We start from the raw sequence: 21,728 nt of genomic DNA, 5'->3' as shown, positions 1-21,728 counted from the left end.
ATCACCACTGTAAACAAAAAAGGGCTACGAGCTCTTATATTTTTAGTTTAACAAGCCCCGGTGGAACATTAAAAATATGCCATACAGCAGATGTTCTTAGCCCTTCAGTAACTAAGCAGTAAGGAGCAAAACATAAATTTAAACATAAAACATAAACAAGGAAAAAAATAAAATAACCTTGCAGAGAGGAAAAATTGTAACTCCTCATTAATAGTTAAATGAAAAATTAACTTACACTCGCTTCATATTGTAAAAAAAGCAAAGAATTTTTAAGAATGAAATGAAAATATCTCCAAAACATTTGCAGAACACATTTTAGCCACCCTGCAAAAGCACAGATATAATCCATTCTATTCACCCCCCAATATAAACACAGTTCAGGAATAAATGTTATGCACATAATGGAATGAGATCATATTTTCTATGATTTGCTCACTCCTTGTAGTTCTCCTCCCAAGCAGAAGAAGTTGTTACAGGGATAAATAATACTCATCCACTGCATTAACTTTACATCTGAACATGTTAGAAGATTTAAAAACAGAATAAAGAAAAAAAAAAATGTTGTGCATCTTATTCATGACATCCCTGAAGAATACAAAGCAAAAAAAAAAAAAGATTTTTAATTGCTTAGTATGAGGGTCTATCAGCCCAGGGTCTTAATCGGGTCCCGCCCCTTTGGACTGGATCTTGATGATTGCTGTCAGCTGTGTGCATCCTCAGGAGCAGGTGGAGGGTTATCAGCTTAGATCACCCGTATCAGGCCTTTAGTGTCAAAGTTATATCTGCGCAGTCTAATTTAAAAGATGCTGACCAACTCAGGCCCAGTGGTGAGCAAAGTCACTTTTAAAAAGCCAATATAACGCCTTTTTATCATCAAAAGTATGAAAGCTGCAGCAGCACTCTATTATCTGTTATGCATAAATATTTCTGCAGGCCAAACTCTATCTGTCCATCATTGATGATGTGATTGAAAGTATGAAGGAGCTGTTTTTGGATGAAGGGCTGGAGGACAGAGTGCTGGATGATTTAAGGCATGTAAGTAATGCAGTAAACTGAAGTTTTCAGGTGCAGTAAAGTTAGGCCACCTAGCGGTGACCTATTGCTGTCTCTGCTGTGCAGCTTTGGGAGACTAAAGTGATGCAGTCCAAAGCAATGGAAGACTTTAGGAAGAACAACATAAATTCCTCTGACTTTGTTCTCCAGCTGCCTGCCAACTACCCGCGGGCTGATCAGAACCAGGAACCTCCAGGTACTGAGCTCCAGCTTGTCCTGTCTCTCACATTAGTCTTTTAGTTAAATGTTGAGGTTTTATTTTTCACTGCAAAGAATATCAAACAATCTCTTTTATGATTTGCATAAAAGAGAAATATTTCCTCTTTTTTTTTTTTTTGCTTTTTTTGTTGTTGCTTTTTTTGGTGCATCACGTGTTTTTCTTTTCCATTTCTAGCCCCTGTTATGATCCCAACCAGTCAGAGCATCCATAGTTTACCTGTCAAGGTAAGTTTATTCAAGACTGTCAGTAGCATTACTTTACACAGCACCCACCTTTCTCGAGCTTGGAGGTTACTTTGCATGAAGGTTTCCAGCATTGTTTGGACCTTTTTATAAGAAAATGTGTCTGGAAGGTTCTGGAAACTAATGGATAAAAAAAAAAAAAAAAAAAAAAAAAGTCAGTTTATATCTTTGATAACCTAAGTAAAGTTTTTGAAATTCACAAATGGATTTTAAAGATATTCTAATCTCAGGAGTTTTACTTGCCATGATGTTTGAGCATTATTAAGTTGATTCAGCTGTGTGGGTTTGTTATGTAATTGCTTTTTCTTGATAAATTTTTTTTAAGTGCTTTGGGGAAAATTATGTTAAAAAATTCATTTCATTGTTGAATTATTTTATTCCCCATTTCTTGGTTGCCCTGCAGCTTCCTTTCCAGCAACATTTTAAAGTTTATTATGTTGAATTGGCTTAAATTTTAATGCCAGCAAAATTCCTGCATCTTCCGTTAAAAGCAACAATCATCTTTTAAAGTAAGATTAAGCCATCTCCTCTCTTCTTCACTATCAATTTCCTATGAGCTAATGGGCTCATTATAATAATTTAAGATCGGTTTTTATTTTTTTTTTGGGCTGCATTTAGGGGCTGGAGGACACAGTGCGTGACGATTTAAGACATGAAAGTAACACGGTGAAGAATTCTCATTTCATTGCATCATAGAAGCAAGGCCAGGTTATTTATATAGAACATTTCAAACATTCAAAGTGCTACCCTTGAGAAAACGTACATTGCACAGGGAAAGAGGAAACAAAAATACATTTAACAAAATAATAGGTATTAGTAAGATTGTATAAAAACAAAGGATTGATATTTATTTTTTCTTAAAGCCTGTTAATCAGCTGTTAATGGAAATCAGCCAGAGATGGGAAGTAACGAAGTACAAATACTTCGTTACTGTGCTTTATTATTTTTCTGATATTTTTACTTTACTACTTATTTTTATGGTGACTTTTTACTTCTACTCCTTACATTTTTACACAAATATCTGTACTTTCTACTCCTTACATTTTAAAAAATTGGCTCGTTACTTTAGTTTTGAATCATTTCAATGGAGTTACCGTTATTATTTTTCACGTCATCAATACTAAATTCAAATCATTGCAGCTTGGTGGCGGTGGCGTTAGCATAGTAGTATGGACGATGAGATGATTGAAAATGAACACAACGGAGATCTAGTCCTATTGGCAGACATCCATTTAAAATTTAGGCAACGGCATGAAAAAAAGTGGTTTCTAATTTTACTTTTATACTTTAAGTAAATTTACAAGCCTGTTCTTTGTTACTTTCACTTGAGTAAAGAAGTTTAATCAGTACTTCCACTTTTACCAGAGTATTTTTTAACACAAGTACCTGTACTTTTACTCAAATATGGAAAGTGAGTACTTTTGCCATCTCTGAAATCAGCTGTGCTGAAACTGAAATCTCTAAAACCTGCAGGAACCTGGAATCCAGATTTTTACCACCTTCATCTTTTCAAAACTCTTTTCTCACTTCTGACTTTAACATTTCTCTAAGGACACTTTTCTTCCAAGAAATAACCTTTACTTTAATTGGAGTAACTGAATCAATGATATCCAATATCTTAGAATAAATGTTATCCGACAGTTCATCTACAGAGTTAAAGGCCAAAGTAAAGAAGCAAAGGAGTAAATCTGCTGCTGGTTAAATGTTTAAGTAGTATCCTTTTTAAATATGGTGATACTTAAACAAATTATGTCTGATTTTTATTTTTTTTTAATGAAAGTTTGCTTTCACAAATGATAAAGCGGTCAAGTAGGGCAATATCAGTTAGACACTTTGGAAATCAATTCTAATCCAAAATGCCACCATAAAAATGAAACGTGTAAAGCTTTGAAAAGGGAAAGTAATTAATATAAATCAAATGAAATGGATTTGTGGGATTTGAAAAATGCCTATGCATTTGAATTTTTTTAAATTCTTTTAATGTAATGTTAAACCAGTAGGGATAGGAAAATGAAAGGCATGTTAGGCTTGACTAATTATTTAAGTTTCTTAAAATATGATTTATATGCTTATTTAGCATTTTATGTTTGTCTTTGTACTCGAGTCTTTTGTTTAGTTACTTATATATACATGTATATATTTGTCAGTATGTCGAAGTATAGCCTTTTCTTCTAAAATGCTTCTTTACAACAGTTCAAACGACTTAATCAAATGTATTTTTTTTTTTTTTTAACTACACTGAGAGGCAAACATATTTTTTTTTATAGCTACCACTTATGTGAATTTTCACTTATTGCTGTATGGTTTCTGCTGTAAATCTAGAGGAAAAATAATTTTCCTCCATTACTGTAACACTAAAATGCTTAACTCTACTTTCTGAAAAACTGCATATGGACACCTTTTGAATAGTGTAAGGATTTTTGTTCTTATAGAATGCCTAATTTATATATATTTTTTAATGATGCATCCTATTTCCTTTTCGACCAGACCAATACCCAAACTCTTGCTACTTTTTCCCTCCCTGCTTCACTGGCGTACCCTGTGCAGATACCAGCAGGCGTCACTCTACAGACAGCCTCTGGTATTTAACTGCTTTAATCTTTATGACTTTCTTGTTCAAGGATTTTAAATCAGCACTTGCTGTTTGAGTAAAATGTCTTCCTCCTTTTTCCTGAAGGTCAGCTTTACAAAGTCAATGTGCCTGTTGTAGTTACTCAAGCTCCAGTGGGACACCAGCCTGTGTCCAATGTCTCCCAGAAAGTTCCAGAACGGAGTGAAATGCCAGCGCCTCAGCCAGTAGCAGTTGCACAGAATCCTGTCCTGGTTCAGGAGCCTGAGCCGCCCTCTGCTCCTCCTTCCTTTGTCACACAAACGAGGACGGGTCTAACTCTGATCCAGGGGAAGACCCTTCCTCAGCAACCTCCAGAAGCAGAACTTGCACTGGGAGAAAATGAGGCAAATTCCCAACCTGAACCAGTAAACTTTTGTCCTTCTCCCTGCACCCAGTTATTGGACTACCAGATTTCTGCAGAGGAGGCTGCTTTAGCACAAAAGACACAGATTGGAGACATTGATGAAATCCTAAAGGAAGTAATTGAAGAGGAGAGGGAGAAAGTTGAGAGGGCAAGGAAACTAGCTGCTGGAAACCAGGCTGGTGCTGATCTTGGGGTAATTAAACATTTCCCTCTTTACACTACAAATATATTTTCAACCACTTCCATTGTAATCATGAACTTAATAAAGCAGTTAAACTTCAACTTAACTTATGCACTACTTTGAGGCTGCACCACATAAATTGTTTACAATTCCATGTCTTCCAAAGCTGGACTTGGACTACACCTACAGCCAGCTGTCGGATATTGTTCAGCTGGATGGTGCTGCAGACAACTCTGACCCAGAGGAGGATGAGGACCTTCCTCTGGAAGAGAATGACTTCCTGGGTTTAATCAATGCAGAAGCCATCAGAGCTCTGAAGGAGGAAAACGGCAGTGACAGCAACAGCATCTCCTCCAGCAGTGAGGATGGAGTAGTGGATGAACTCGTTAATGCAGAGGAGGAAGAGGTAAGGGTGACCTGTAACCCTTATCTACGTGTGCTTTTCACTGGTGATATGCAGTTGGTGGGAAAATATTTGCCTTGGAGCTCTCTTCAGGATGCTGTTTTTGTTTTCTTCTAATTAATGATGCAAAAACACAAACTTGAATTGCTGTGTAATTATCATAATTTCACATTTGACTTGAATTTTGACAGCAAACCTTAACAAAAAACTGATCAGACTTATTTGTACCTCCCTGTTTTGACCTAGTCTGCTTTCAAAGTAGCCTTCGATTTTTTGCAAAACCCACATGGCTTGGGATGCTACAAAGAGGTCACCAAGGCAGATATGGACACAAAGCCCTTTAAATCATGATTTTTAAAACGCAACAGATTAAGGAATAAGATCTTAAGTATTACATTGGCTGTGTCCTTTGTAGACTAAAGGATATAAATAACTTTTTCTCATCTGCATTTAAAAATCAACCCCCTTCATGCTTTTAGACAGGTTTTATATGAACAAATTCTTTCTTCTTCAGGTGATATTGAATTTGGTGTTTGTGGTTAGCGGCAGTTGATTAAGGATGGGCATTGTTTTAATACTTTTTTTTTTCTCTCGCACATTTTATAATCATCCAAATTTTATCTCTTAGTAACTTTGGGTTTATTAATTTAATCTGTGACAAGTAAAAACTTTGGAAATATCAGATCAAATACTTCAGAGTATTTTATGTTCTGCAGGCAACTCTTGTACATTATCTCTTTTTTTCCCCTAATGTTTAGGACCCTCTTAATTCTGGTGACGATGTTGTCGAACAGGACATACCGGATCTCTTTGACACGGATAACGTGATCGTCTGCCAGTATGACAAAGTAAGAACTTCCATGCTCTTTGAACTCTTGCCTTTGAACAAAGTTTAGCTTTGATTTTTTTTTTTGCAACATTTCCTCGTATTGCAGATTCACCGCAGCAAAAATCGCTGGAAGTTTCATCTGAAAGATGGAGTGATGAGTTATGGAGGAAGGGACTATGTGTTCTCTAAAGCTATTGGAGAAGCAGAGTGGTAATGAGGTTAAAATCTGCTGAGCAGATCATTGTACATGAATAAAGGCGATGAAAAGGAGGGTTGAAGCGATGCACACTCTGGAATGGGAAAAAGTTTAGAGAAGCTTATTGAGACAAATCAGTTAGTCTTTGTTTTTTGTTTTTTTTTTATTAAAGCAAAGCTGAAAGGTTAAAAAAAAAATCTAATTAAGTTGGTTAATCTTGCTCCAGTTCACTGAGAGAAATTAAATGGATTTATGTTGTATTTGCTGAAAATAATTTTATTAAAAGAAGATATTTTCTCTTGTTCTGTATGATTTCTCCTGTTTTTACTTATAAATATAGTGTTCTAAATTAAATAACATGCCTTGGGAGGGGTGTATTTATTGGCCTAATTAAAACGAACCTAGTTAAAACCTTTGTTTAAAGGTAAGCCACACAGATATTGGACCATATCAGACCCCTAGGTTCAAAAAGGAGTTTAAAAAAAAAAAAAAATCAGAATACCCCTTGTTTTATCAAATGGACAAAGAACCTTTGCAGCACTTTGTTTCCACCTCCTGCCAAGTGCTGTGGTGATGTCACTTTTTATTTAGCAGGCACCTGCTGAATGGAGGAAGCTCTGACCAGGTATGGCTTGTGTATATGATACAGTACTTGGGCATACTTTTCTGTACTTGGGCATACTTTTCATTTTTAAGGATAATTTTTAATAAGTTGGAAAAACTGGATTTTAACGTTATTCACTTTAGCTTATGATCATAAAAATCAATAAAATCTTGATATTCAATTTTGTGTAAAGGGGTTTTTCTTTTTTAATCTACTAAAGCGCCCCCTTTAGTGGTCTAAAATGCTGCTTTTACAAAACTATTTACCAATTCAATTCATAGCTGGAAAGAAAGACATGCAGCTTTGAAAATTTGATAGCTAAATATTTTTAAGTCTTGCCATATGCAGAACACTATTGTTCCAGAGGAATAATTCAAATTAAACAAAAACAAATGTTTAGTGGCCTCTGTGTAGACGATATTGTTGATGGCAAATAAACATGTCAATTGAACAGAGCTTTTAGTGCTCTAAGAAATAATTAAAGTTGAGCTATACTGTGAAATGGAATCTTATAAGCAACATTGAAAAGGTGCTAAATTCTGAGGAAAAGAGATCTGCTGGAGTATACATTTATTAAAATGGAAGCATTAGTTTTTGTTACCAAATTGGCATGTAACTGTGACCTTTTGGAAAAGTGACTGTGCAACTACTAAGTTTGCTTGGTTATTGTGGAGAAAAGACAAAGGACTAAAGTAAATGAACACAACTTTATTTGTTAAATAAAACAAAATCACATTTTTTTTTTTTTCATTTTTTTTTTTTGATAATGACTGCAGTCTCCAAAATGTCTTAAGTGCAAACAAAACTTGACATGGTACTAAAAATGATCTTTGAATAACATTTAAGACTTTTACATTTTTGTATTCTACACAAATTTAACTATTGATTTAATCAAGATCAAGGAATTTACAGTGGATCTTTAAGACATACACACCCCTAAGGAAATACCAGGTGTTTCACCACAGATGACTGACCAAATTAGGAAAAATCATGTGAAATTGCAACACTAAGATTTAACTTAACAATTCACCTTTCAAGGGGAATGGTTAGTCAAGAGTTACTGACATTTCAACAAACATTGGGGTGACAGACTTTTTCCATAGGCTCATGGAAAAAGCTGAGCTTGGTGTATTTTCAGGACTGGCTTTTATTTACGGTATATGTATAAAATGTGGTACCAATACTGATTGTATCTTTCTTGTATTGTCCATTTTGTTTTGAACCTGCTTTTTAGATTACTTTTTTTTAATTTTTTGGTTAGTCATTTGAAAAGTATTAAACATTTTAAAAACTAATTATTACTGTTAATTTGGTGCAAATTTATCAAAATAAATTATTGCATTGGATTTTAGGAGGTCCAAGCCACCCTTTGGTTTTCACATTGGATTAAAAAAAAAAAAAACCAGCTTGCATATTCAATAGCCCAACTCTTTATAGTCCAGAAATGTGAAATGCAATAATTTGAAAATTTCTGCAGCCTCTCCTGTTTAAAAGGTACCTTCTTGTCAGCCTTCTAAACCCATTTATTTTTATGATTTCACTTGTGGGGAATGGTCAAATATTAGCCATAGTGTATATAAAATATTTTATTTTTACTTTTTTGTAGGCCAAAGATGCTTTAAAAGCTAAGAGAGTGATATGGTTGACTAAGATACTGGAAATTTGTTTCATTGTCAAATTAGCAGATATTGGCCTGATGTTACTTTTTCAATAAATTGCAACTTAGGTGACTATTCTTTAAAACAAAAAATATATAAAATTTGCGGGAAAATCATTAACTGAAGGCTATGTTATGAACCTGAAGCACAAAAAAAGCTTTAAAACTTTTCCAAATTTATTGCAGGTCAGACAATTATTGCATCAAGGTCCACAATGATCAATTAAGCAGACCTTAAATAAAAGTATTCAAACAGTTGGGTTGATTTAATCTTTTAAATATGCTTCCCCCAAACTGATTTGGTTGTCTTTTAAGGTTAACTGTATATGTATCACATTCAGAGTGGAAAAATAGGCAGTGTGTTAACTTTTGAGTCCACTTTGTCTCATTGAACAGTTACGATATTGCAGCCATGCTTTGATCATCCTTAAATAAAATTTTTGTTTCCACCTATTTGGTGGATCCAACACTTTATTTACCTTCAGGTCCCTCGGTTTAAATGGAGAAAAAAAAATCCTCAGTTTTCAAAATAAACCGGATGAGATTTATACTCGTTTGCAGTGCATAACACCGGCTAACAGTCCACCTTAAAAATGAAATGCTGCAAAGTAAGCAAGCAGATGTTGCCTCTGAGTTTCTAATCTGCACGCTGACCATCATGTCGCTCCCTTGCTTAAGAAGCAGCCCTTCATCTTAATGTGATGAGCATAAAAGCTCAGTGAGTGAGGTTTTCTGTTGGTCACTTTGTTAGTGCAGGTGTGCTGTGATGCCAGAGTCTGTGATCTGTAGAAATTGAAGTTGGCATCGCAGCAGCCACAGCGGCTCAGCAGCCGGCACACGTCCTTTCTGAAGGCGCGTGTGAAGATGGTGTACAAGAAAGGGTTGCACAGGGAGTTGATGGGATAAAAAAGGATTAGCAGGATTTTCGAGTGGGACACAGTTATGAGGGGCATACGCAGGGCGGCTGAGATGGCAAAGAAGGAAATTGGTGCCATGCACAGGAAATCCGTGAAAATTAGCACTGCCATGCGCTTGGCAATCTTTGTGTCGCCGTGTCGAGTAGAATGCTCCGGTTTGTGGACACTGAGATATATGCATATATAGCAGAAGCAGACAACCAGGAACGCCACCACATTGAGGATAAGCACAACCATCACATAAATCTGAGAGCCAATGGTGTCAATGTCCATTGGTAGGCAGATGCTCACTTTGCTGTAACTGCTTACTCCAACCAGAGGAAGCAAAGCAATGAGGAGAGAGAAGCCCCAGCCTGCCACCATCATGGCTGCCACATGATGCAGCCGCAATCTCTTGTTGATGTGCATGGCGTTCGTAATGGTGTGCCAGCGTTCAAGGCTGATGATGGTCAGAGTGTACACTGACAGCTCGCTGGCAAACACGGTCAAAAACCCAGCTGTGCTGCATCCAGGCCCCGTCTGCCAGCTGGTAGCGTGATTGTAGTACTCATGACGGGAGTTGAAGTCCATGAAAGCAATTAGCATCAGATAAAGCCCCATGCACAGGTCTGCAAAGGCCAGGTTACACATGAGAAATCTTGAGATGGTCAGCTTGTGGTGGCTTATAAGCAGAATGACCAAGACAGCGAGGTTCCCGGCCACAGCAAAGACTGTAATTAGCCAGGTAAGACAGCGCAGGAAGGGAAAACCCAGCAGGTCCTCACAGGGGTTAAAAGCATCCGGCTTTGGTGAGCACTTTACAAATGGGCTGCTGTGGCAAACAAATTCAAGGTCTTGGTATTGAAAGTTTAAGTCGTTGTCAAGATTCATACCATCATCAGTGGGCTCCCTAAAGAATGCACAAAGAATATGTTTTTTTAATTTTAAACATCAAGAAGCTAGTCAGATACAGTTAAGAGAAGAAAAATAGAGACTCAGTGTCAGCAGATAACTTTCTACTGATTACTAAATATGGTGTTTTCATATTTAGCAAGTAATACACATTATCAGAAACAAAACTATAGCTGGTGCCTTTTTGTTATTCAAGAATCATTTCTCCCTTCATGGACTGATAGCGTTTCTAATTCATCTAACTTTAGGGGTAGTTGTAGCAGCCCTTAAAGGTGTTCATTTTCAGTCACAAACTTCACTGTATTTCACTGGGAAATCCAATTAAAGAACCACCTTCCAGCATTCCATGAGATGTTCAATGCCTGGAACACTGCTTTAAATACTATCCCTGCGCTACACTTCCACACCCAAACCATTTCCAATGTGTTTCTCTGTCTTTATACTGTTTGTTCACAAATGTTTTCTTACTAACCTCTGAGACCTTCATCGTATAGCTTTGGGTACACCAATATTAAATAATTGTACTTGTTGCTGGTTTATCATGAAATTAAAAGGAAATAGGTTGAAGTTTGTGGGTGTAAAGTTACAAAAAAAAAAAATTGGTATTTAAAAAATAATTAAAGCAAGTGCATGATAAAATACTGGGTCGTTGGTTGTTACTTACATTCCTAATTTGCTGAGATCACAAAACTTTGTAAAGTTCCTTAAAGCACTTTCCCTTTAAAGTAAAAGAAAATAGTGAAAAGGTTAATTTGCAAGAATTTGTCAATAAACTGGACTGCTAATTACAGGCCGGCTGATAATTTGTATTCAGAGGACAGAGCTAGGTTTGCTTATGTAGATTTAAATAGATTTCTCAGAGTGCTTGTCCTTTACCTTTGTTTCCTTTTCCATGTGTGGAAGGCACAGCAGTGGCTCGGGTAAGTGAGCTTGGCCTCCAGCAGCTCGGCGAAACCTTCTAATGGTGGAAGGCTCTTGAGAGCAAAAGCAGAGGTGGCTTTTAGAGATCGCACTTGACCTAAACCTTTGCTTGGAAGGGAGCAAAGAACTGTGGATGAAACATCCCTGAAACACACAGAACACACACAGAGGATTGGGGAAAAACTGACAATAACGATACTTTGCATTATGTGCAATGTTAAGGTTAAAGTGTTGGACTTGGAAAGCCAGTCATCAAGAGAGGTAAGACATCTGTATACAAAGGAAGTGTTCTTCTTTGCTTCTTTATTTGAATTAAATATATTCAGGGTCATCAAAGTTAAGCATAAAAATGAGAAAACAAACATATGCAAAGAAAAAAAATGCTTAGAAATTCAAGAAACTTAAAATCATAAGAGATTTTACAAAGTTTGCACTAATCAGAAGCCTTTTTATGTGGGTGAGTGCCTAACACTTTCATAATCAGTGTTTTCTTGTCTAGGCTGTTTGTTTACAGAGACACACTGTGAAATGGCAATAATGCTTCTGGCTATAGTCCAAATATATTCAACCAAATCAGACTGACTTAATCAGAATTTTAAGCATATGTTAAAGCAAAAATACCTATTTATTTCAAAGTGTCTGTTTAATGATTTAAATTCCCATTTCAAACTTTTCATTTGAAAAATATCTTAATAAACTGCTTACAGGTGCTGGTCATAAAATTAGAATATCATGAAAAAGTAGATTGATTTCAGTAATTCCATTTAAAAAGTGAAACTTGTATATTATATTCATACATTACATACAAACTCATATATTTCAGATGTTTATTTTGTTTAATTTTGATGATTACAAATGACAACAAATGAAAATCTCAAATTCATCATATCAGAAAATTAGAATATTGTGAAAAGGTTCAAAATTGATGGCCCCTGGTGCCACACTCTAATCAGCTAATTAACTCAAACCACCTGCAAAAGCCTTTAAATGGTCTTTCAGTCTAGTTCTATAGGCTACACAATCATGGGGAAGACTGCTGACTTGACAGTTGTCCAAAAGACGACCATCGACACCTTGCACAAGGAGGGCAAGACACAAAAGGTCATCGCTAAAGAGGCTGGCTGTTCACAGAGCTCAGTGTCCAAGCACATTAATAGAGAGGCGAAGGGAAGGAAAAGATGTGGTCGAAAAAAGTGTACAAGCAAGAGAGATAACCGCACCCTGGAGAGGATTGTGAAACAAAACCCATTCAAAAATGTGGGGGAGATTCACAAAGAGTGGACTGCAGCTGGAGTGAGTGCTTCAAGAACCACCACACACAGACGTATGAAAGACATGGGTTTCTGCTGTCGCATTCCTTGTGTCAAGCCACTCTTGAACCACAGACAGCGTCAGAAGCGTCTTGCCTGGGCTAAAGAGAAACAGGACTGGACTGCTGGTGAGTGGTCCAAAGTCATGTTCTCTGATGAAAGTAAATTTTGCATTTCCTTTGGAAATCAAGGTCCCAGAGTCTGGAGGAAAAGAAGAGAGGCACTTCATCCACGTTGCTTGAAGTCCAGTGTAAAGTTTCCACAGTCAGTGATGGTTTGGGGTGCCATGTCATCTGCTGGTGTTGGTCCATTGTGTTTTCTGAGGTCCAGGGTCAACGCAGCCACATACCAGGAAGTTTTAGAGCACTTCATGCTTCCTGCAGCTGACCAACTTTTTGGAGATGCAGATTTCATTTTCCAACAGGACTTGGCACCTGCACACAGTGCCAAAGCTACCAGTACCTGGTTGAAGGACCATGGTATCCCTGTTCTTAATTGGCCAGCAAACTCTCCTGACCTTAACCCCATAGAAAGTCTATGGGGTATTGTGAAGAAGAAGATGCAATACACCAGACCCAACAATTCAGAAGAGCTAAAAGCCACTATTAGAGCAACCTGGGCTATCATAACACCTGAGCAGTGCCACAGACTGATCGACTCCATGCCACGCCGCATTGCTGCAGTAATACAGGCCAAAGGAGGCCCAACTAAATACTGAGTGCTGTACATGCTCATACTTTTCATGTTCATACTTTTCAGTTGGCCAACATTTCTATAAATCCTTTGTTTTTATTGGTCTTCAGTAATATTCTAATTTTCTGATATGATGAATTTGAGATTTTCATTTGTTGTCATTTGTAATCATCAAAATTAAACAAAATAAACATCTGAAATATATGAGTTTGTATGTAATGTATGAATATAATATACAAGTTTCACTTTTTAAATGGAATTACTGAAATCAATCTACTTTTTCATGATATTCTAATTTTATGACCAGCACCTGTATGTATATAGGAAAATTGTGATTTGAAACAAACAAACAATGAACTTTGATGTATGAAACTTTATATTGAATGAAAGTTGTAAATATTGAATGGATGTTAAATATAAACTGTAACTCGGAAAATATCCAATAGAATTTTTTTTTTATATATTCAATTAAACTTTAAAAAATTTGGTATAAAAGTAGGAGTGGCCTAAAAGGATTATGGGTAACAAGAAAGGGTGAGTACAGAGCTTGGTAACTGAGAAAGGGAATAAAACGTATACAGTTTCAACACAAAATACTAATTTGTTCCCACAAGATACAAACCTGTGGCTATGAAACATACTGTATGATGTGCACAAAAAATACTATTTCATTTCCAAAAGTTTTTAGTAGTGGGCACACCATGTAGGCCCCATGATATACCAAAACATACTCCAATATACTTCTCAGTTAGAGCGAAAAAAAAAAAAAGCAATGCAATGGACAGGGAATGTCTGAGTTTATTTTAGGCTAGGATGAGCTGCAAACATATTCTATAAAGCCAGTCAATTGAAAGGAACTCTCATTAGAGAGATGCATATAAATAGAATAGGCAGAGCCAGGTGTGGAGACCAGATGTATAGAAGAATGCAGGACTCTTCATACTTAGTCTCAAAACATTTTACTTTACCATCTTTTTCTGTACATTTTGCTAAATCTAATTAATTGTGATTGTTTAACTATGAGCAATGCTAATGGCTCAAAGGAATCCAGTTTATGCATATGTGGTGACTAAGCATATATCAAGTGCAAAGGCGTGACTTAAAATGTCATGCCTACCTAATATCAATGTAGTATTCAGTCTAAATGTTCTCCTTTTTACTCTCATTTAAATTATTAATGTCAAAAACAGCAATATTAATAATCATAATTCAACAATATAATTTATGAAACATTCGTTAGAAATCCTGCTTTTCTGTTATAAAATTAGGAAGACGATGACAGACAGTTTGTACTATTCCCACTGCATTTATTTCTCAACACTATATCAAAGGTCTTCAAAAACATTTTATCCTGAAGAAACATTAAACCTTTATAATCTGAATACGTTTGCTCACTGTGAAAGAGAATCCACTTTATTAAAGCTATTTGAAATGTCATAACATATGTTCTGTATCCTCAACGGCACTGCTGCTGTAAATATGTTGCATACGTCCTTGTAGCAATAGTTCAGCGCTTTTTTTAACCTTACCGGTGAGAGGACATCTTTGACCATCTATGCACAATCTCTCCAGCTCATCCAAGTTCTGGATCTTCTCTTTTGTCCTTGAGTCTTCAGCTCATTCAAACTGTTTTATGCAGGATTTATGTTTGAAGACTGAGTATATAAGGAAAGATTATTTTGTTTAAATATTTAGAATAGAAAATCCCTTTCCCTAAAGTGTATCTGTATGTTTGCCCACATGTTTGAAAGAAGTCAATCATAGGCACATATACAATTATGTACTACCTTTGGGACTAAAGAGTATACATCTGTTATGAAATATTAGTTGTTTCTTTTGTTAGCTGTTTTATTCCAATCTGAAAGAAGACACTGGCCTTTAGTGCAATCCTGGTGTTGGTGCTGCTCATTTTATGATGTCACCCTACAGAAGTGTTAAGCTCTTATTTAGCAAAGTTGAACAGTCAGAGACCTCTTGCAGCCAATAAACACAATTTTACAACCTAAAACAGTAAAAAAACAAACAGTCGGTGTCACTGTAGAGATTACGAGGAGTGAAAAGGATCACTTCATCTAATCTTTGGGCAGAAATAGTCACACTGTGCCTCACATTATTGAATGCTGATTGGAGAAAGTGGGCATGTTGTTTACGTTGTTCTTTAATGCCAATGGAGATTTTTCAGAACAGGATAGGGCTGCTGGTCAGGGAGCAGTATTTATAAGGATTACTTAGACATTCATGGATCCAGTGACATGCAACGTTAGGCATGATGAAGGGAAAGCATTGTACTGTAATAAAAGCACAAAAAACTTTCACAGTACTTTCATCTTTTTTTTCCAAACCCATCTAAAGTGTATTTAAAGGCACACTATGCAACATTTTTCAGTTAATTAATGTGTTCCATAACGTTATGGATGATTAAATGAGTCATTTCAGGTTGAACAAAGGTATTCTCGGCCGCCCTGGTGGTCTGTGGGGGAAATACTGCACTTGCAACTGCAGGAGCACCGACCCGCACCCACAGGCTCAGAAGTCTCGTGAGAGTCAGTCTTGCTTTAAGGCGAGAACTGCTACACGCCCCCAGTTAAAAGCATTCTCGTTGCTAGCACAGTGGCAATCTTTGTGCAGTTATGCTACGTTCACGCAGCAAAAGCAGCAAAATCGCGTCTGCTGCTTCATTTTTGCTGCTTGTACCAGTTAGTTCTGACGCGCGGCTGAAGCAGCTTTGCTGCTCTGGCTGTGCGGTGCAAAAGTGTGTCTGAGGCGCATTGGGCGGAGCTTCACTATCCTTTCTCTGCCTTGCAGCTATATTTGCTGTGATCAGTGGGAATAAAGTAGTTTTAATATGTGTTTAAGTGAGAAAATACACCTGAAAACGTCATCAGTGCAGTCAGTTCATTCAGATTATTATCCTGCCTTCAATATTTTTTCTGTCGGAGCCGCTCAGACCCCCACATACCAGCGGTGCGCCGACAGTATGGATCCCTTCATCAGCAGCGGTTCACCGCGGCAGCTGGTAGGTGTTTTTCATCTAAATAATCCAAACTGCTTATTCTGCCGGCAGATTTCTGCATTTTAAGTTAATTTAGGCGTCAATAAACTGTTTAAGAGGAGTGATCATCAGTGCTGTGTCTCTCTCCCTGCGTTAAACGCACCCGACGCGCTGATCAGCTGCTCAGACGTGCTGCGCCTCCTGCACGTCTGAGCAGCAGGCGCAGCACCGCACCGCGGGACCTTTTGCTGCGCCTTGACGCGCGTCAACCATTGACTTTGCATGTAAACTCGCTGCTTCTGTCGCGCCAGCTACGTCCAGTGTGAACGCAGCATTAGTCATTCGCTGCTAAGCTCAAAACAACCGCGCCTGGCTTGACGGAGAAACCAGGAGAACAGCTGAGCATATTTACGACAGTGCACTTTTACTTTCGCCCTCTGGGGGGAGCCTCGCTGGAAAATCAACACCGGTTGCATAGTGTACCTTTAAATAACACATCGTAGCTGCTATTCTATCAAGGTAGCAGCTTGACCAACCTTGTCATGGTGGGTGGAGGTATGAGGATCTTGAAAAGGTCTTCAGGCAATCAACTTTTTTATTGCTTCATCTGTTTTAAGGTATTTAATTAATGCTCTGACTGTAGATAATAACAAAATTGGACCAAAAAAAGCGTTCTCTAAACTAACTTGTCTGTCCGATTTTGAAGAGTTGCAACAACAAAAGGAGAGCTTTCTGGTCCCTTATTCATTTATATATGTTTTATTCTATTTAACCTTTATCTATCCAGGAAAATCCCATTGAGATTTAAAAACTTCTTTTTCACAGAAGTCCTAGGTCAAAGGCAGCAAAAGTTACATCACAATCACAACAGAAGCTTAACCATTGAAATTAAGACAAAACTTATGAAAAAAATTAATTTCAAGGAGACAATCTCAAGTGCTCTCAGTCTGGTCTTGGACTGAATTCACTTGATTTCTACTTTCTTTCTTTTTACAGAAATGTCCATGTAGAAGGACTCTTGGCACTGCATATTATAATTATAAGCCAACAAAACAGGAAATCCTGATAAAGTACAACTCTTGTGTTTATTTCTGTATTCTTGTCTTTGTTTTGTTGGAGGTTCCAATAATTTTAGTATTTGGCTTGGAGTTATATTCAGTAATTAATCTTCAACCAATTTTCTTTCCCATTAAATTGATTATTTCAAATTAAGATTTATTTTTTTTTTTTTTTTACATCTTTACTTAGATACTTTGCTTTTTAAGTTCAAGGTTAGTATTGTTTAAGAGTTTTTAGACATTTTCCCCAGAAATTGTATACACTTAAGAGGACTGTGATGATCTAGCTGTTGTGTCAGAAAAGTAGCATTTAACCTATCTTTTCTTTATTTCATTTGATAATAGGAGTCCATTATAATTATTATGATAGCCTTTTTTAGCTTAAAATTGAACATCAGATGTCCTTTTCTTATGGCTACAGTTAAACTAACAGCTTAACAGTAGCATAACATAGCTGCTCCTTTAAGTAGATTTATGTAGGTTAGAAAATAGTAATTTTGTTGACCCTAAACGTATTGACAATGTAAATCTTTTCACAGGAAAAAAAACTAACTGGATGAAAAGCTGCCCACCCCAAAACTTTACATTTATTTAGAAAACATATAGAGTTTAACATCATATCCTGCTGAAAATAAATGAATTATTGAAATAGTTGATGTTGACGTACAGATAACTTGGACCTGTGGTTCCTTCAAAAGCATCTTCATGAATATGATGGAGGTTCCTGTTGTCTCTCAATATTCTGCAAAACACATAAAGAAAAGGAAAAAAAGGCATTATATCTAACCTCAAGCTCAAACTGCAGTTTTCTGCTCAACAAATAATTTGAAAGGAAACTTAAGATGACATGGAAATGAAGAACACTGCCCCGAGACTATTACTCATCTCCTTATTGTTATCTGGAGTTGGCACAGAGGAGGATAAATCTTATTTTTAGACTTCAGGGTGTCTGTACGCATCTCGTCCTCATCAGCATTTAGCATTGTTGTACAAGGCAACAAAACAACAGAGCATACAATCTTTGTTTAGTCTTACATAAGGGTTATTTACTGGTACACTTCGTTTTTTTGATTAGAGAGGGAAATCCTGTGCACTTAACCGAAACCAGCTGCTGTGCTACAGTGTATCATATTAGCATTAGAAAAATGTCAAAGAATACAAACTACCGTACTTACAGAGTGTTGAGCTTGGTTCCGTTAAAGGCATGGGATTTAATTTCCTTGAAGCCATTTCTAACCAGGTTCCTATAGAGGACACAGTCTTATTAATACTTTTTCACTGCTAAATGCATGTATTGCCATGGTCAGTGAGCCGAACATTTAAATATGTAAGATTAATCAGTGAAACAAATAGTGACAAATCGTGTCTTTAGCTCGGATAATGAAATAACAAAGAGGATAAGGCCTTTGCACTCACATGTCAACAGACTCCTTTGTAAGTCCCTGGAAGGAATTGGCAGGAATGATGTCGATCCTCATGTTGTCTGCCATTTCTCTGCAGGCGGAGAAGATAACGCTCATTTAGGCTGCTTGGCTCCATTCTCAGTTAGACTAAATTATGCATATTTATACAAATATGAGCTGTTTGAACTGTGTCACAGTAAGACAGAGTATCAGTCAGGGTTGGTGGCAGTGTGACATTGATAGAACAAAATTTAGAATGAATGGCTCCGGTCCAAAATATGAAATAGGAGAGCAGTTATATGACTTCCAACTGGACTTTTATCAGGTGTAGAGAGGCTGAGACTTGAAATGAAAATACTCACAGGATGATATTTGATGCAAGGGTGGATATGGTTGTCAAGTCTGGGAAGTGTGTTAGGCCTGTGTTTGAGATGCTCCTGTTTTGAAACATGGTAGACAAAGTTTGCCATGAATAGATCAAAAGAATCATAAAACAAATGATGTACCATACAACTAACCAGAGATTAAATATATATATATATATATATATATATATATATATATATATATATATATATATATATATATATATATAAATTTTTTCTCATACCTTTTCAAGATTTTTTATCAATCAGATATTTTTAAATCAGAAAAATAAAGATTTTGAGGATAAACTTTTTATTTCCACTTTATATTGAAATAGGATTGAGATTTTGGATTGATTTATAGGGCAAATTAAAGCAAAAAAGAAATTTGATACTATGTTTTTACTAGCCTTAAAAAAAAAAGTATTGAGACATTAAGACACAATCTCATTGGTCTTAATGTCTCAATACTGGAAACCATAGAAAAATTACTTGCTCGTTTAAATGTATAAACTATGAACATGCAATAAAAAATGGCTTACAAATATTCCAGCCTAGGCAGGTCAGTGAAGGCACCGCTTTCAATGACTCTCAGACTGTTGATATTCTGCACTGAGCTGCAGAAACAATAATTGGGAAACAAATCAGTAATTACAAATGTCTGATATACAATAGCATTCACATCCGCACAAAATATTTATGTATCAGTTGCACTGGAGCTAAATGATTAAACTCTCTGCTTTGTAACTGACAGAATAATGAAATGAAACTTAAATGACATCCAAATGAATTATTTCTCCCGTCATATTTGAAAATGATATACAGGGAGGGGGAAGGGTAAAATGTCACTTAGCCTACATCTGCGCCAGACTATGGAGAGAGAAGAAGGCATGCTTCTGAATCTTTGCGATGCAGTCACTCTGGGAGATCTCTCTGTGGTGCAAAGAAATCACTCTCCATCAGTCATTAGTTTAAAAAAAACACACTTCAATTATCACAGATGAAGGTGGTAAATATGGCATGTGTTTTCTCTCTGTTAGGTTTGATTTAGAATACTTAACTTTTAATTCAGTGTAAAAAAAATAGGACAGACATGATTGATGCACTGTTGCAGATCATCAGGGAAACATCCCAAAACAAAATTCACGTTTTCTAGGCCAAGTAACACGCACATGCCAGGACCTCATGTGTGGAAAAGCTCCAAACATACATCAACTGATGCTTTTGGGTCAGAAGGAGTAGGTGGAAATGTTTAAAAAGTAGGACTAAACAAAGACAAAGAGCTACAAAGTTAACAAGACCTTTTCTTCTGTTTGTCCTTGATTACTTTCTTCTCTGATGGCTGACTTCACAAAACGCTCTCCATCTTGAGCTTGCAATCATAATTTTCGGCTGTCGCTCTACTGTAATCGTCTGATACCTTGTGTGCGTCTTACATCAGCGACCATCTTCAACTGAGAAACAATTAAAGTACTCCATCTGTACTGTGGATCCCATTTTCTTTTATCCCATTTCTTAATTGCTTTACATATGGTGTCATAATGACTCCTTACTGGTCATAAAAAGCTACTTCACATGATCATCTAAATGAAGTCATTTCAAGCATGCATCACCAGTGACAAAAACACAGTCATCCCATTCTACCATTACGCAGACTTATTGTGGAGGAAGAATTAAAAGACTGCAGCTGTTCAACTGGGATTTCGTTTAAGTTTGACCCTGTAAGAACACCTAAAGTGTCTGCTGTTTTAAAACAGATTTGGGCTCATTAAACAGATTAGACTCAAGTACAGTAAGTATCTGAGTTTGATAAGGCTTGTCCCTGAGGAACAGAGAAAATGAAAAACACTCTGCTTAGTTTGAAAAATCCACATATAAAATGTTTCTATAAAAAGAAAGTCGGGTTAGTTTTTAGAGGCAAGGTTTCTCCACAGCAGAGCTGAGTTCAGGTGGGTGTTCTGCATAAATGACCACCAGTTTCTAACTCTATCTGACTCTATCTGTTGAAATGAAAGCATTCCCTTCTGTTTCCTCAGCTCCACTACATCTCTTGGTCTTCTCACAAGTACATTCCAATTTGATCGTGCCCCCCTGCAGCACTTCTGTGTGATTAATATGACAAAATGATAACATAACACTGGTTTGTTCTTTTAAGTCATTTCTTGGTGGATTTGCTGCTGTGCTGAGGGTAATTATGCTGCTGAGACATCTACTGCCGAGCTCCAGGGGATTTTACAACCCACGGGCTCCATTAAAGTCACTCCTTGGATATAAAGGGAGGATTTCTTCTGCTGGACTGTGCTGTGTATAATAGAGTTGAGACGTTTGAACTTGACAGTCGGGTGCTACATGAGTGATGCACTGTTGAGGAGGCAGTTGGTGGTCCTAATCTTCTCTAACAGAACCACGAAAGCCTCTCATAAGGTCATTTTCTATCAATGATTCATTGCAAGTAGTCTGACATGATAATTCTGCAAATATAGATTTATATCTGCTAGATTTAACAAGATTCTTTGTTAAAAGCGTAAGAATTTAGAAGCTGAATCAACATTTAGGAAATATATATATATATATATATATATATATATATATATATATATATATATATATATATATATATATATATATATATATATATATATATATATATATATATATATGACTTAACATTTTTTTTTCATTTTATTTATTTATTTCATTTTATTAATTCTCTGATATATTGGGGTGGAGGGGTGGAGTTGACATGACCAATATATTGGCTGTCACAGGTTCGAGTCCCGCTGATCCTACTGACCATTACCGAATGTCTCTTCTCTCT

General features: G+C 36.6%; 2 protein-coding genes across 2 annotated transcripts in view; one reads left to right on the top strand and one right to left on the bottom strand.

Moving 5' to 3' along the window:
* Positions 1-735: 735 nt before the first annotated feature.
* Positions 736-6,767, top strand: gtf2a1l (general transcription factor IIA, 1-like). The gene is made up of 9 exons (XM_038280130.1): positions 736-827; positions 934-1,035; positions 1,120-1,249; positions 1,448-1,497; positions 4,003-4,096; positions 4,193-4,683; positions 4,838-5,077; positions 5,833-5,922; positions 6,010-6,767. Exons 1-9 carry the CDS (start codon positions 804-806, stop codon positions 6,115-6,117), a joined length of 1,329 nt encoding a protein of 442 aa, XP_038136058.1. The 5' UTR covers positions 736-803; the 3' UTR covers positions 6,118-6,767.
* Positions 6,768-8,845: 2,078 nt separating this feature from the next.
* The window catches only part of LOC119780195 (lutropin-choriogonadotropic hormone receptor-like), a 71,843-nt gene continuing 58,960 nt past the window's right edge, over positions 8,846-21,728 (bottom strand). Inside the window, exons 4-11 of the mRNA XM_038280129.1 lie at positions 19,769-19,843; positions 19,453-19,527; positions 18,908-18,982; positions 18,559-18,636; positions 18,318-18,386; positions 17,810-17,884; positions 11,045-11,233; positions 8,846-10,166 (exon numbers count right to left, since the gene is read on the bottom strand). Coding sequence (XP_038136057.1) covers positions 9,017-10,166; positions 11,045-11,233; positions 17,810-17,884; positions 18,318-18,386; positions 18,559-18,636; positions 18,908-18,982; positions 19,453-19,527; positions 19,769-19,843 — 1,786 coding nt within the window. The 3' untranslated portion in view covers positions 8,846-9,016. The remainder of the gene's footprint in view (positions 10,167-11,044; positions 11,234-17,809; positions 17,885-18,317; positions 18,387-18,558; positions 18,637-18,907; positions 18,983-19,452; positions 19,528-19,768; positions 19,844-21,728) is intronic.

Source organism: Cyprinodon tularosa, unplaced genomic scaffold, assembly GCF_016077235.1.
Source record: "Cyprinodon tularosa strain WSP-4 unplaced genomic scaffold, ASM1607723v1 ctg157, whole genome shotgun sequence".
In the NCBI taxonomy this organism is placed as follows: Eukaryota; Metazoa; Chordata; class Actinopteri; order Cyprinodontiformes; family Cyprinodontidae; genus Cyprinodon; species Cyprinodon tularosa.
Note: the sequence above shows the minus strand (reverse complement) of the source record. Positions and strands in the feature narration are given on the sequence as shown.